We start from the raw sequence: 16572 nt of genomic DNA, 5'->3' as shown, positions 1-16572 counted from the left end.
GATCCTTTCAGGCGTCTGTTAACATTTTGGAATGTAACTCTTTATATTTTTCTGTGCATGTTTGTTTCTTCCCTTTTTACAAAAATAAGTTGTTACAGTACCTTTGTTTTATAACCTTTATTATCTAGAATATTACAAGCCTAATTAAAAAAGTTTAAAAGGGCAAGAGGGACTTCCTGGCAGTCCAGTGTGGTTAAGACTCTGTGCTCCCAATGAACCCATGGGTTCAGCCCCTAGTTGGGGAACTGAGATCCCACATGCTGCTGCATGGTGTGGCCAGACATTAAAATAAAAGGGCAAGAATTTAACCTTATTTACCATATGGTGTTTTCTTTAGGAGAAATAAATTATCTTTGACTCAGTAAACTTCTAAATTATGAAACATAGAGTCATGAGTTATAAACATCTTTACAATAATAATGAACAAGCCACTTCTAATACTTAGTGCTCATAAAAAAAAATTTTATACAAGTAATACCTGCACATGCTATAAAAACAGAGGAGCCTGGCATGCTACAGTTTACGGGGTCACCAAGAGTTGGATATGACTTAGCAACTGAACAATAATGAAAAAAACAGTATTTCCTTGCCTTACTGTTCTCTTCCTCCAGAGGGAAACAACTTAGAACTATCTAATCTTTCAGTTTTGAGTTTTTGGCTTTTGTATTTCTAAGTAACAAGTTTATGTAGCTGTTTCTGATTGGATACTTGCGTTTTTTAAGGTTCTGATATGATAGGTAAAGATTTAGCTTACTTGTAATCTCACTTCTCTTCTCTGTTTATCCCGATACAGTTTTATTTCTCTCTTGGATACCTTTCTGAATTCTGAGTTTTACAGTTACACCTTTATTTCTTTTTCAGCAACTAATGCATTATTTCTGGACTTAGAAGTTTGTGTCATCAATATTTACTTTTTCCTATAATGTGAAGGCTTGTAAATATTTGTTATATTTGTAACCGTAATATAGTCTTTTGTTTTGTTATAGGTTGGTTTTCAATGTTAAAATTAATAACTAGTCTCTGTTATTATGACCATGTAAATACTTACTATTTTTCAGCCAAGTAACGTATATGATGATTGTATTTTCAACACTGTGTAGCTCTTTGCCTTTTCAGAAGTTTCTAGTCTCTTTAGTTTTTCTTCTCCTTATAGTTTTATTGTCTCTTTGAATTCCAGATTCTTAAGGATAGTATACAGTTTCACAGTCTGACTCTCACTTCTTTTTTGCCCCCAAATACTTCCTAGAACTTTCTGTCTCCTGCTTAATCTAGACTGTTCCTTAGATCTGTTGCACAATTACTATCTTTGAACTTTTCTTACTCTAAGACTGGCTTCACTATTTCTTGAATTTTGTATCCTCTCTTTTGGTTTTTATTTTGTTGGATAATGTCATGTAATTGCCTGTGTATTGTTGTTGTTCAGTTGCTGAGTCGTGTCTGACTCTTTTCGACCCTGTGGTCTAGAGCCTGCCAGTCTCCTCTGTCCTCCACTGTCTCCTGGAGTTTGCTCAAGTTCATGTCCATTGAGTCAGTGTTGTTATCTAACCATCTCATCCTCTGCTGCCCTGTTCTCCTCTTGCCTTCAATCTTTTCCCAACATTGGTCTTTTCCATTGAGTTGGCGGCTCTTTGCATCAGGTGGCCAAATTGCATATGTAGGAATTAATTTTCTTTGTCCTTGTCTGTCTGAAAATGTTATATATTGAGTATGGGATACATTTTTCTTCAGTGCTTAAGTGGTTTTGCCTTTTTATTTTCTTCTTTTGGAATCTGGTGTTGCCAGTGAGAAGTCTCCTAATAAATATGATTTTCATTCTTTTGTATATGAACTTTTTATTTCTTCTCAGAGAAATTTCTAGGATATGTTTTTTGCATAAATTTTTAATTGTAATATAGTTATTCACAATGTTGTGTTGGTTTCTACCATACAGTAAAGTGAATCAGCTGTGTGTATGCATACATAGCCTCTCTTTTTTGGATTTCCTTCTTACTTATGTTACCATAGAGCGTTGGGTCGATCCCTGGGTCGGGAAGATCCCCTGAAGGAGGGCATGGCAACCCACTCCCGTATTCTTGCTTGGAGAATTCCATGGACAGAGGAACCTGGCGGGCTACAGCCCATGGGTTTGCAAAGAGTCAGACATGACTGAACAACTAAACACAACACAGCAGAGCGTTGGGTAGGGTCTCCTGAGCTGTAGTAGGTTTTCATTAGCTATCTGTTTATATATAGTATCAGTAGTGTATATATGTCAGTTCTAGTCTTTGAGTTCACCCCCTCCACCCCCAAGTAGTCACTTTTTAATTTTTTTATTGTACTGGATTCTCATAGACCTCTTTCTGCTTGAAGATTTGTTTCCTATAGCTTTGGAATATTTTCTTCTATTATTTCATTGTCTTTTCTCTTTTTTTCCCTAGAACCGTTATTTGGATGTTGAATTGATCATCTGTGTCTTGTCTGTTCTTTTATATTTTCTTTGTCTCTTTACCTGTTTTGATAAAATTTTCTTGGGTTTGTTTGTCTCTAGCTTTGCAAAAAAAAATTAATAAAACTTGTTGGAAGATACATTTCCAAATGCTTTTTATTTTCATGTTTCTTTTTTCATAACATTCTGTTCTGATTTTAGGAACTTTATTACATCTCTTGAGGGTAAAAATTTGTACATGTTTAAATCTTTTAAAATTTTTAGACATTTCGTTGTAGAAATGTTTAAAGTACAATACAAAGAATTTTTTCCTGACTGATGCTTTTCTCCTGAAAATTTTAGTGTTTTCTACAGATCAGGATCTTCTACTTAATCACAGTTCAATTATAAAATGTAAGAAATTAACATTTATTTATATATGTGTGGACTCATGGTTTTTTTTGCTTTATTCAGTGGGGTATATTGTTACACTATCATTTATTTTAGTTTAGTTTTTTCATCATTGATTTTGATGCTCAGATTGTCTTGACTTGGCCAGTGGGATCTGTTCCGATATTACTTCTCTGTGTCCTTGGACATCAGCTTATCTTTCTTTGAGAACTTCCTTGCTTTCTAGCACAATACCAGTTCCAGGTTTATCTTGTACTTTTCCTGCCTAAGCCCTGGAATTGCATATCTTCCCAAGGATTCCTGGTTCCTTTCAGTAGAAAGTGGTTTTTATAAGATCTCAGCATTAGGTTTGCTCATTGAGAGGTGGTGGTTTCAGGCCCTTTCAGTAGATAGAGCTTGTATGCGTGTGTGGTACATTTGTGTTTTATGTATATGTGAATGTCTGTGTATTGAAAACCATGAGTTCATGGTGATACTTTCATTCCCATTTAGTATCATAGGATTAAGTGAAGTCTTCCCATTATGTCTGTAACGCCCTTCCTTTCATAGAGAAACTTGGCTTCCATTGTCCTTAACTTATTTTCTTATTTGATCAATTCTCCTAGATGTAACCAGTCATTTCCCACCCTTATATGGATACCCTCTTCTCCTGCATGGGCTGTTAGACCTCGTTCTAGGTGACCTCCACCCTCCCTCTAGGTTACCTTTCCTCTGCATGGTGATCTGGCCCTACCCCCAATACAGTGTGGCTTCTGATAGTCCTCACCAAGCTGCCCATCAGCTTGGATGCCCTCACCACTGTGATTGGGTACTGGCATACCATATCATGTCACCTCTGCATGGATGCCTTCCTCACCCTACCTTGGAGTTGTGATAGGCTGCACTCGGGAAAGCGCCATAGATGGACACCCTTCTCACCCTGCTTTGGCTCTGATAGCATCACTGCCACCCCTACCCTAGCTTTGGATACCTTCTCTCTAATCGTTTTGGCCCCTGTGTCACACCTTCTCAGACTCCTTCCCCTCCTTGGTCTCCCTTCCCCTACTATGCATTTCTGTACCTAATGACTTTAATCCTGAATTATTCTGGAAGGGGAGAGGTGTGCTTCATCCAGGAGTAGTTTTTCAGTCTATCATCATCTTTCATAGATAACTGTTGTCTACTGTTCATATTTATGAATAAATGATAAGCAAAAAGCCAATTGGGAACTCTTTATATGGGCATGATTTTTTTTTAGTTTATTTTAGAGTTAGTAGGTTGGAAACCGCCCATTGCTCTGGAGACCTCTAAATTCTGGGTATCAGAAGTTGTTTTTCTAGGAAACCGTCACTCATCCATAGTAGCTTTACTAGCTCCCCCAGACTACTCTGTGTGTGTGTGTGTGTGTCTGAGATTAACCCTTATGTATTTTACCTTTGAAGAAAAATACCTGCCAATGTATCATTGTTGTGTCAGAACTGTTGTGGTTAATAATGGGTCTCAGCTCTTCCATGAGATGTTAATTTCCCCATTTTCAGTTCTGTATTTCCCATGAGTGCTCCTTGTCTTAATTTCTGGCCTTTCTGGGGTTCTGCAGAGCAGTTTGATGTCTAAGTTATAGTTTCCTTAAGTTTTCTGGGCTCTGGCTTTATCAGTTATAGATCCATTTTCAGGAATTTTAAGTTTCTTGCTAATTCCCTTCTCAGATTGGTATGTTTTCAGCTGCAAATACAAATCTCGTCTAGAATTTACTTAAAAGTTAAGGAAAAAACAGCTTCCATAACAAGAAATCTAAAAGTTATAGGGCTGGTTAGCTTAGCAGTTGGATCAATCTAGTAAAGATCCAGGCCACTTTCATCTTTATTTTCTTGTATTCTAAGCATATCTGCTGTTTTTCTTGTCTCATCTAGTTGTAGCAGTTTTGGCCATTACATTCTCAATGAAGAATATCCAAAGTCTGTAGGAGGATGCTCTTCCCTTGTGTTTTGTTTATAAGGTCAAATAAAGCCTTTCAAGAACCCCTACTTACATTGTATTGGTCTGAGTCGATCCATCACATGTGTATTTGAAAACCAGTCTGTGTGTGTGTGTGTGTTTGTGAGAGAGAGAGAGAGAATATGAATGAGATTACCATAGATCTGTGTGTGATCTGTGTGCATGCTCAGTCATGTCCAACACTTTGCAGCCCCATGGACTTTAGCCCACCAGGCTCCTCTGTCATGGGGATTTCCCAGGGAAGAATACTGGAGTGGGTTGCTATTTCCTTCTCTAGGGAATCTTCTGACCCAGGGATTGAACCTGCATCCCCTGTGTCCCCTGCATCTCCTGCGTTGGCAGGTGGATCCCTTACCACTGAACCACCTGGGAAGTTCCTGCTATAAATCAGTTCTCTTTAGACCTTTGTCTCCTTGACCAGAAGTGTTAGGTGTCCTGGGACCTACTCAGTCTGCGCTTAAGCAAGATTCCGAAGATCAACAGGATGACCTGATTGTATGTTAGTATTTGAAAAGTACTGGTCTAGAATAGTTTAACCCTCTGAGTCTGAGAGAAGCTTCACTTGTAAAAGGTCCCAAAATACCCGAACAAAATCAGGATTCACTGAGAAAGGAAGGAGGAGTCGGAGTCGGTGTGGAGATGGCTGTTTGGTAGCCAGCAGGGTCTGCCCATACTCCCTTTCCTTTTTCTTTTTCCTTTTTTGGTGTAGTTGCGTATATGTGTTCTTTTTCCTTAATCATTCTTATAGGATGAAGAAAAGATGAGTGGAGGTATGACTAGTTAAAATGTTAATAGTGTGCTTATATGCTGGCCTATAACCTTAAAATCCTTAACAGCCTTCATTTCGGGGTGTATTCCTTTTCTACGATTCTGTGAAAAATATTGCCACTAACTTAGCAGATAAAAATAATCACATTTGTTCTCTCAGGGTTTTGTGGTCTCTTCGGTCCAGGCATGGCTGCGTCCTCTGCAGGGCAGCAATCAGTGTGTTGATGACGGCTGGCTTCTCAGCTGGGGAAGGATCTGCTTCCAGGCTCCCGAGGCGGTCGGCATCACTCAGTTCCCTGTGGGCCGCTGGACTGAGGGCCTCAGTTGTTTGTGGGCTCTCATCCAGAGATGAGACTTCCTCAGTTCCTTACGTGTGGCCCTCTCCATGGGCCAGCTCAACAAAACAACTTGCATCTTCAAAGCCAGGAAGTGACAGAGTTTCCTAGCAAGGGGATATTACAGCCTTATGTCATCACATACAATCCGTCATCTTTGTCATATTCTGTTGATTAGAAGTCAGTCATAGGTCACGTTCACACTGAAGGACAGAGAATTACACAAGGACATGAACGTCAAGAGATGGGTATCGTGGGGACCACCTCAGAGTCTGTCACAAAGGTTGCATAGCTGACTGGCAGAATAACCGATGAGGTCCATTGTACGTTGCGTTGAGGTTTCTCCTTAACAGGTACTGTGCATTACACTTAGGCAAAAAAGAAGTTTGCTGAAATTTGCTGATGTAGCCAAATATGAAAAACTGAGTAAGCTTTGATGGTGTCTTTGTTATATTATCATTGCTAAATAGGCTACTTAGTTTTAAGTTATTAATATGATTAGTATTTAATGAGTTAAGTTTTTTAGATGTTTGTTTCTTTTTTTTTCCTTAGTTGACTATATTGTGGAGTATGACTATGATGCTATACATGATGATGAGTTAACTATTCGAGTTGGGGAAATCATCAGGAACGTGAGAAAACTACAGGAGGAAGGATGGCTGGAAGGAGAACTAAATGGGAGGAGAGGAATGTTCCCTGACAATTTTGTAAAGGTAAGCACACTCAGTTACATTCCTAGCTATTGCTTCATAGGATTTAATCTTGAAGAAATGCATACACATATTTTTAACACTAAAATATTTTAGATAAATTTTTAGTCAGGTATTTAAAAAACTGGAGACTCAGGTATCACTGTAATGAATGTTATTGTTGCCTGGTGTCCTGGGGGATTATAAAACTCGTGTGTGTGTGTGTGTGTGTGTGTGTGTGTGTGTGTGTGTGTGTGTGTGTGTGTGTGTGTGTGTGTGTGTGTGTGTGTACCTGTCTACCCGTAATTTAGGTAGCGCTTTGTAATTTGCAAAGAGTTTTGCTATCTACATTTCCATTTAAGCCTAAAAGTCTTGTGGAGGAAGTAGGGCAGACCATAGCCCCATTGTAAATCAATGACATGTAGGTTGAGAGGTTAAATGGTGTTTACCCAAGGTTGGATAGTTAATAAAACAGAAACTGAACTGAAATCTGAGATAGTTGCCTCTTTACTCAAGTATGAGTAAAAACACTTACTGGTTTTGTTGCTTTGAGAATCTTGTATTCTTATTTTTAAGTTTCAGCACTGTAGCAGTTATCTTTCATAGTAACAGATACTCTTCAACAACCACCAAACATTCCTTTTTAAATAATGTTCTAGTCACTTCAGCCAGAAAACAGTCAAGATTTTTAAATACATTACAAACTAAAAAAGTTCTCAGAAGTTTAGAGGAGGGAAAAAAAAACTAAAGGATATCTGTATATTTACATGCCATTTATAATAGTCTTAACCCGGAGCTTCCCTGGTATCTCAGACAGTAAAGAATCTGCCTGCAATGCAGGAGACCCCCGTTCAATTCCTGGGTTGGGAAGATCCCCTGGAGAAGGGAATGGCAACCCACGCCAGAATTCTTGCCTGGAGAATTCCGTGGATAGATCGTGGGGTTGCAAAGAGTCAGACACGACTGAGCAACTGACACTACTATAGTTGTCTTTATTTCCTAGATTAGTTTTCTTACATTCAGCCACATCTCTCTTCTTATGAATTTGTGGCTGTGAGCTCTTCTGGGAAGGCTCAAGTCTATCTCTCATTTGGTTTGTCCAACTTACAGAGTAGTTGTTAGAATGTCTGTGCGGTGTGAATTCTTAGTAAATATTTGCTCAGCTGTGGTTTTGCTAAGTATGAACACATACTTTGTTAATTGGTTTTAGAGAAGGTGAACTAACTACATTTTACCCCTTGAAAGACCTGAGAAAAGCTGTAGTAGGAATTGAGCTCTTTTGTTTATTTTTTACTTTACAAATTGACTTTCTTCTAATCTAAAGTGGAGTGTAAAGCAGATGCTGTCAAAATTGAAGTAGAATAACTGATTTTAAACACAGTCAAATTAAGCCTGCCTTTGTTGGTAGAATGATATAAGGAAAATCACATAATGTCTTTGTTTTCTTCCTTTTAAAATGGCCTGTAAAAAAAAAAAAATGGCCTGTCTGTAGTCTGTATATACTAAGCTGCAGCCTTCTCTCTCTCTTTTTTGGGAGGTAAGGGTGGAAAGTGGCTTTTCAGGAAAAATATATTGAAGTAATAGAACAGTGGTTAAAAAAAAAAAAAAAGAACTTGGTAAGAAGTATTAATATGGTTTTCTTTTTAATTGTGTGCTGACAGGCAGTCCCGGTGCTGACATGTGGTCCTGGTAGTGGAGATGACCTGTCATGGGACTCCCCTCTTAAACTATATTTTCCTGTCCTCTTACAGCACAGCTCATTATAGAACTTGAGTTTAAAGAGCTGCCTGCTAGTAGAGGGTGCTGTTTGTGTTTGCTCGGAGATGGAGGGAAGCTTAATCTGGGATTAAAATGAACCACAGGGTGGACTAGAATTGGGAGACATCAACATGAACTCATGTTTAATTTAAAATATATACAGATACATACAGAAATAATTTCATATGTGTGTGTCTATACTCCGGTCAGTACACATGCATACCTATGTTCCTCACTTCTTCCACTGCGGGCCTGGAAGCAGTGACGCACCAGTACCAGTGAGTACACCCAGTGCTCACTTCTTGGTTTCAGAATATCATTTTCCAGTGAAAGGAGGCTCCTCGGAGGAGTGGCTGATCCTGTAGCTGCAACACGGCCTTCCCAGGATGAGCCTGGAGCAGCCGGTAGTGCCAGGAGTGAGAACTTGGAAAAAACAAAATGATGGCCCATGTCAAGGCAACATAGATGCCAAGTGGAAAATTGGTTGAGCAGCAAAATAACCTAGTATTTGAAGAGCAGATAGATATTCATGAGTCTAAATAAATAAATGCTGATATAAATAGATTGTTATGTAAATAATGGAATAGAAAGGATAAATCTTACAGAATTATTCCAAGTAATATTTGTAGATACTGTCCCTACCCCCAAATATCCTTCAAGTGTGGGTTGGACTAAAGAATAGATGGAAGAGAAAAATAGCAACTTGACAGTGGAGAAACTCAGCAAATGCTGCCTTTACCAAGGCTAACATTGTCAGTAATAAATTATGTTGATATCATGTGTCTGCTGAGCCTCTGGTATTTATTCTTCCCCTAGACCTATCATTGCAGTCCATTTGTGAGAAAAAAACATCAGACTGGCCCAAATTAAGGAACATTTTACAAATATCTGATCAGTACTTTTCAAAAATTTCAATGTCATTAAAAAACAAGGAAGGCCTAAGAAACTGATGTTGAGCAGAGACTAAGGAGATATAGTGATGAATGCTTTGTGATGTCCTGGATTGGATTCTGGAATAGAAAAAGGATGTTAGTGGAAAAACTATGAAACAGATATAAAGTCAGTGGTTCGATTAATAGTAATGTACTAGTGTTAATTTCTTAGTTTTGACAAGTGTAACATGGTTATACCAGGCATCAGTATTAGAGGGGACTGAGTGGAAGATAATGTGGGAACTCTGGGCAGTACCTTGGCAACTCTACTATAAACATAAAATCATTACAAAGCAGGATTTTTTCTTAATTTCTTTTAGCCTTTTATTTATTTATTTTTATTAAAGGATAATTGCTTTATAGAATTTTGTTGTTTTCTGTCAAACCTCAGCATGACTCAGCCACAGGTACACATACATCCCCTCCCCTTTGAACCTCCCCCCCGTCCCCCTCCGCGTCTCACCCGTCTGGGCTGGTACAGAGCCCCTGTGTCCTGAGCCACACAGCAAATGCCCGTTGGCTATCTATTTCACATACGGTGATGTCAGTTTCCGTGTTACTCTTTCCATGCATCTCACCCTCTCCTCCCCTCTCCTCATGTCCAGAAGTCTTTCTCTATGTCTATTTCTCCACTGCTGCCCTGTAAATAAATTCTTCAGAAGCATTTCTCTAGATTCTGTATATATGCGTTAGAATACAATATTTATCTTTCTCTTTCTGACTCACTTCACTCTGTATAATAGGTTCTAGGTTCATCCACGTCATTAGAACTGACTCAAATGTGTTCGTTTTTGCGGCTGAGTAATATTCCCTTGTGTATATGTACCAAACTTCTTTATCCATTCATCTGTCGATGGACATCTAGGTTGCTTCCTTGTTCAAGCTATTGTAAATAGTGCTGCAGTGAACGATGGGATACATGTGTCTTTTTCAGTTTTGGTTTCTTCAGGGCATATGCCTAGGAGTGGAATTGCTGGGTCTTATGGTGGTTTTACTCCTAGTTTTTTGAAGAATCTCTATACCGTCCTCCATAGTGACTGTATCAATTTACATTTCCACTAACAGTGCAAGAGCGTTCCCTTTTCTCCATACCCTCTCCGGCATTTATTGTTTGTAGACTTTTTGATGATGGCCATTCTGACTGGTGTGAAGTGATATCTCATTGTAGTTTTGATTTGTGTTTCTCTAATAATGAGCAAAAAAGCATCTTTTCAAGTGTTTGTTAGCCATCTGTATGTCTTCTTCGGAGAAATGTCTGTTTAGTTCTTTTTCCCACGTTTTGGTTGGGTGGTTTGTTTCTCTGGTATTGAGTTGTATGAGTTGCTTGTATATTTTGGAAATTAGTCCTTTGTCAGTTCTTTCATTTGCTATTATTCTCTCCCATTCTGAGGGCTGTCTTTTCACCTTGCTTATAGTTTCTTTGCTGTGCAGAAGGTTTTAAGTTTAATCAGGTCCCACGTGTTTACTTTTGTTTTTATTTCTGTTACTCTAGGAGGTGGGTCATAGAGGATCTTGCTTTGATTTATGTCATCGACTGTTCTGCCTATGTCTTCCTCTAAGAGTTTTATAGTTTCTGGTCTTACGTTTAGGTCTTTAATCCATTTTGTTTATCTTTGTGTATGGTGTTAGGAAGTGTTCTAATTTCATTCGTTAGATGTAGTTGTCCAGTTTTCCCAGCACCATTTATTAAAGAGGCTAAAAGCAGAATTTTTATCAAAAAGTTTACCACAGGTGATGAACAACAGTGGATAGTCCACAGTTTAGTAAGGTAGTTGACTTTATCATTTCAGATGCGTATTAGAAGATTCAAGGAAAAATTGTAATTTTTTTTTGTCTACTGGAAAATAAGCTTTCTAGTGGGACACTGGCATGGTCCTTTGTAAACACAGAACTGTGGTGTCGACGGTAGAATGAAGCTTCCTGCAGAAAACTCACGTTCCTGTTATTGTTTTGAATGACTGTACTGAAGAGCAGCATTGGGCTGGAAGATGGATGGAAAGGTCACATTGTTTTTGCAGCCTATTATGAAACATTATAGATACTATGAGTTTTTTTGTGTATGGCTAACATATCTGTTTTCAGTGTCTCTTTGCAATGTTAGTTCATCTTTACGTATGATTTAGAAAATATTTTACAAAAACCGTAGGACCAGGGATCTGTGAACTTAATGTAAGAATGTTGTCACTTTGTTATGTTTTGCTTCAGAGCGTTAACTTTATAGTAAAGAGAATATGACAGATAACATTGAGTTTTTTGTTATTACCCTCTTCTCATTTCTCTTTTTCCCAATTGCCTGTGTTCTGAAGCTGTGTGTATCCTTCTAACACATAGTTTTATATGTACTTACCTGTGCATAAATAAAGACTATTTTGTGTGATTTATACATTTACATAATTACTGTGTCAGATTGCAGCTTTTAAAATACTTAAAGTGAGATTTTGATGTGGATGCATAATATAGTCACATCTCCTAAAATGTGTTTTATAATGCTAATTCACTTATCAGTGATTGATAAATAGAGGAATGAAGTCAGGACAAAGTTGTATTTGTTTATTTTCTAGACAAGGTGAGCTGTGATAGAGTGTAGAATTTTAATTTCAGCAAAAAATTAAAACTCACCTACCTGCTTGCATAGACAGGAGTTCTTTTGGCTCTTAAAACCTTTTTTTTCCTTTTTTTTAATTTGATCCTCTATAACTGGATATTTTCCTCAAAGTTACACAGTCCTAACATGATAAGGGCTTTTAATTTCTGGTGCTTACCTCTGCTTCTGTCTGCATTATCTTAGTATCCACTAGCCACCATTTCTACTTTATTGTTCTATGCATCTTTAATAACTCCTGAAGAATCTATTCGTCATAACTCCTTGGGTAATCTTAGGTTATTGCTCATCTTTTGAGGTTCCGATTATGTTATTTATTTTCATTTTTAGTGGTCAGTTTCCAAAGCTTGCATAGGTTTAGAGTTGTCTGTCCCAAATTCTACCTTTAGCCTAATCATTGGTATATTTAGTATTTGATTCAGAAGTTTTCACAGAATCATTGTTTTTCAGTGTGTGATTCCTCCCCCGCCCGAATGTCAGGTATTTAGGAGTAAGCATAGAGTGCACATACAGTAGAAGTTCCTTTGTTCTTCAGTCCCTAAGTTGTGTCCAATCCTTTGCCACTTCATGGATTACAGCACACTGTCACTGTCTCCTAGAGTTTGCTCAGATTCATGTCCGTTGAGTTGGTGATGCTGTCTAACCACCTCATTCTCTGTCGCCTCCTTTTGCCTTCAGTCTTTCCCAGGATCAGGGTCTTTGGCTCTTCACATCATGTGGTCAAAGTATTGAAACTTCAGCTTTAGCATCAGTCCTTCCAGTGATTATTCAGGGCTTATTTCCTTTAGGATTCAATTTGTAATAGCCATATAGTGTTCCATGTTATGTCTTTAGCATATTTTATGAATATTTAACTATTTTCTAGTTTTTAGCTATTAAAAACAGTGCTGCAGTGACCGTCCCTTTGTAGATTACATGCGTAGCTAAGAATGTGCCGCATCAGCGGTCAGGTTTCTCACTAAATAAATATGCTAATTTAAACTCTGACCAGTGGTGTAAAGAGTGTTCTTCTTTAATGTTCTTATTAACATTTGATGCTATTAAATTTTCTTTTTTATTCTGTATTCTATGTCTATGTAATGTTCAGAGTTTAAACTGCTTAGTGGGAGAAGTAGGGAAAAGTAAATGTATTCCATCTTTCCACAAGATAATCTAGATGGTGATGCATTTTAATAGATTATAATACATGTTTTTAACAGTCTAAAAACTCACAATATGGAAGTTTCTCCTTTTAGAAGTGGTGTAGGAATAGCTGTTTTTCCCTTAAGCTGTGGTTATAAAGCTAGTGTTCAGAAAAATGTAATATTAATTACCTTTAACATAAGAATAGATTAGTGTTCAGTAAAAAGGTAATAAGCATATTTGATACCCTTTAAGTTATGCCTTGCTTCTGAAGGTTAGGACTTTGCTGGTGGCTCAGCTGGTAAAGAATCCACTTGCAATGCAAGAGACCTGGGTTCTATCCCTGGGTTGGGAAGATCCCTTGGAGAAGGAAACAGTGGCTACCCTCTCCAGGATTCTGGCCTGGAGAATTCCATGGACTGTATAGTTTATGGGGTCGCAGAGTTGGACACGACTGGGTGACTTTCACTTTTTCTGAAGGTTAAGATAACCATGACAGGAGCTAGTAGTGCAGCTGACTGGTGGTATGCACTTACTAAGCGTTAGTGGACTCTGTTCCCTGAGGAGTGTCGGGCATGGCAGAGGCTGTGGTCTGATTCATTGAGAGTGAGTCAGGAGGTTGGGCAGGAGAGTGGGAGGGGCACTACTATTCAAGGTACACTTGACAGTGTGACCAGTGTTGATACACAGGGCAGCACGGAGAAAGCAGAGAAATACCAATGGAATAAGATACAAAAGAGGTGAAAAGAAATTATTTTTATTAGTTGGACCTGAAGAGTATTAGCAGGACAGTATTTGTGGTAGGAGATGCTAATGTTCGAGCTTTGAAGCAGCTTTCCTGTGACCACTATACTTAGCGTGGAGGTACTACGGGTTATTCTAAGATCTGTTAGTAATACTGGTTTTACTTTAGTGCTTTAAAAAATAAATGAGTATGTCCACAGAAGATGTTTCAGAGCTGGTAAGTGAATTGCTGTTCTTTATATTTTTTAATTTAAAGTGGGATTTTGGTCCCTTTTGAAGAGTTCTCAGAGCTTGATAATAATATGTTTTAGTCTTTCTGGTATAATAAGGAACAAGGAAATAGAAGTTATTCACACTTTAGCTGGTAAGTAAGTAAAAATTGTTCAGCTGTTTACTCTTTGGACCTAAATTTCTGAACACATTTTTTTTTCTGGTTTAGAAAAAAAATTCAAATCTTTACACCTGCTTTTTTCTTAAATATTATGTAGTGTGACAACTTGTCTTGCCTTCAGAAATGTTTGTTTTCATTTTATTTCTAGATTTCATAAGTTAAATGGCTAAGTAGACATTAAATCTTTATTCACATCTTTTTAAAAGTGCTTTTAAAGAAGAGTTAAATAGCAATATGGGAAATAAGATGATGATGAGATGGATACTTTGAAAGAGTTTCAGTGATTTTTTTTTTTTTTAAAGTATCACATTCTGATTTAGTTTTAAAATCTTATTCCACTATTTCCATAGGAAGAATTATTATTTGAATGAAATAAGTGACAGTTTGATTTTATGTGACCCTTAACAGTGGATGTGTATCAAGTAAACATGTAATCTTGCTTATTTTTCTTTTCTTTAGTAATATCACTTCCGTATCTTCTGATTTATACTTCTATAAAGTTGAAGGTACTAGTTTTGTATAACACTTGGAAATCCTGAATGTTAAAAGTAATTAAGTGTAGTTCCCTCCTTATCCTTGGTTTTGCTTTTTGAAGCCTGTTATCCACAGTCAAGTGTGGTCTGAAAATGCTTAAACAGAAAGTTCCAGAAATAATTCATGTTTTAAATTGTGCCTGGGATGTGGATCATCCCTTTGTCTAGTGTCTCCTACCCATTAGTCACTTAGAAGTAGCCCTCTTGATTATCAGATCAGTTGTCTCAGTATCCCAGTGTTTGTGGGCGAGTAACCCTTGTTTTATTTAATAATGGCCCCAAAGTGCAAGAGTAGTGATGCTGACCATTCAGATATGCCAATAGAAATCATAAAGTGCTTCCTATGAGTGAAAAGGTATGAAAGCTTAATAAACAAGAAAAAGTCATATGCTGAGGTTGCTAAGATCTACGGTAAGAAGGAATCTTCTGTCTGTGAAATTGTGAAGGAGAAAAAACGAATTCATACTAGTTTTGCTGTCTTACCTCAGACTGGAAAAGTTACTGCCACAGTATGTGATAAGTGCTTAGTTAAGATGCAAAAGGCATTATATCTGTAAGTTATTTTGAAAGATAGAAACCACATTCACGTAACTTTTTATTAGAGTATATTGTTAAAATCATTTTATTATCAGTTGTTAATCTCTTATTGTGTTGAATTTATAAACTAAACTTTATCTTAGGTATGTATACATAGGAAAAAACATAGTATATGTAAGACTCAGTGTTCTCTGCATTTTCAAGCATCCACTGGGGGTCTTGGGACCCTGTGGATGAGGAGGGACTACTGTATTCCTCAGATTTTAATTAGCATAAGCAGAGCTGTAACTCTGTTTAGAAATTTGTTGGTTAAGTTATCTGTCTCCTTCATCTGAGAAGTAAAAGAAAGCTCTTGCCATCTAATCTGGTTTTTATTATTCTTTGTGACCTTTGCTTCTATGTTCTAGAGGTAATTGCTTTCTCTTTTCAGATGATGGTCGTTCACTGGCCATGATTAGATAATCAAACTGTAAAATAGGTATATTTCAACATGGTGGAGTGGTTCATGAATTTTATTGATGAACCTTTTATCTTTTTTTGATTAATGTGATTGAAATTAAGTATTCTTCTTTACTTCAGATCAAGAGTAACTATATCCTTTCCACCTTTTTAAAGCTGCTTCTTACTTGCTTATGTTTTTCTTTTTTTCCTTTAATTTACTACTTCCTACTCCTTACCTTACTTTCTTATCCTTATGAAAACAAGCAAATCAGTGTGTAGTACATTCTTATCTATACGGCAATCATCCATACTGTATTTTTTTCTTGACTGGTTTTGTATTGACATTACCTGTTGTGTAGGAGACTTCCCTTATTTGTACAGTGAGGTTTAGTTTTCTGACTTTGTCAGTACATGATACTGTTTTAAGTGAGGGCTCATTCTTTCACTGCATCTCCTGGAGTCATTTTCAAAGTCAGTAAAGGAAGTGAACTCTGTAGGAAAGAGATGTTACAGTGTTAACATGTCAATATTTTATTTACTGGCTGATTCTCAGTCTCAGTTCAGTTGCTCAGTCATGTCCGACTCTTTGTGACCCCATGAACTGCAGCACACCAGGCCTCCCTGTCCATCACCAACTCCCAGGGTTTACTCAAACTCATGTCCATTGAGTCGGTGATCCAACCATCTCATCCTCTGTTGTCCCCTTATCCTCCCACCTTCAATTTTTCCCAGCATCAGGGTCTTTTGAAATGAGCCAGTTCTTTGCATCAGGTGGCCAAAGTATTTTGGAGTTTCAGCTTCAGCATCAGTCCTTCCAGTGAATATTCAGGACTGATTTCCTTTAGGATTGACTGGTTGGATCTCCTTGCAGTCCAAGGGACTCTCAAGAGTCTTTCTCCAACACCACAAAAGCATCAATTTTTCGGCCCTC

At 37.6% G+C, this 16572-nt stretch overlaps 1 protein-coding gene across 3 annotated transcripts in view; it reads left to right on the top strand.

The window, feature by feature from the left end:
* Positions 1-16572, top strand: part of LOC122429209 (CD2 associated protein) — an 84442-nt gene that overhangs the window by 23102 nt on the left and 44768 nt on the right. For 2 of the 3 annotated variants that reach the window (XM_043449459.1, XM_043449458.1), the window contains exon 2: positions 6445-6605. In XM_043449459.1, coding sequence (XP_043305394.1) covers positions 6445-6605 — 161 coding nt within the window. Of the gene's footprint in view, positions 1-6444; positions 6606-13690; positions 13957-16572 lie in introns of those variants that run through there. The other variant, XM_043449460.1, reaches the window with a different exon arrangement.

Source organism: Cervus canadensis, chromosome 28, assembly GCF_019320065.1.
Source record: "Cervus canadensis isolate Bull #8, Minnesota chromosome 28, ASM1932006v1, whole genome shotgun sequence".
Lineage (NCBI taxonomy): Eukaryota > Metazoa > Chordata > Mammalia > Artiodactyla > Cervidae > Cervus > Cervus canadensis.
This window is presented reverse-complemented; position numbering and strand designations above follow the sequence as displayed.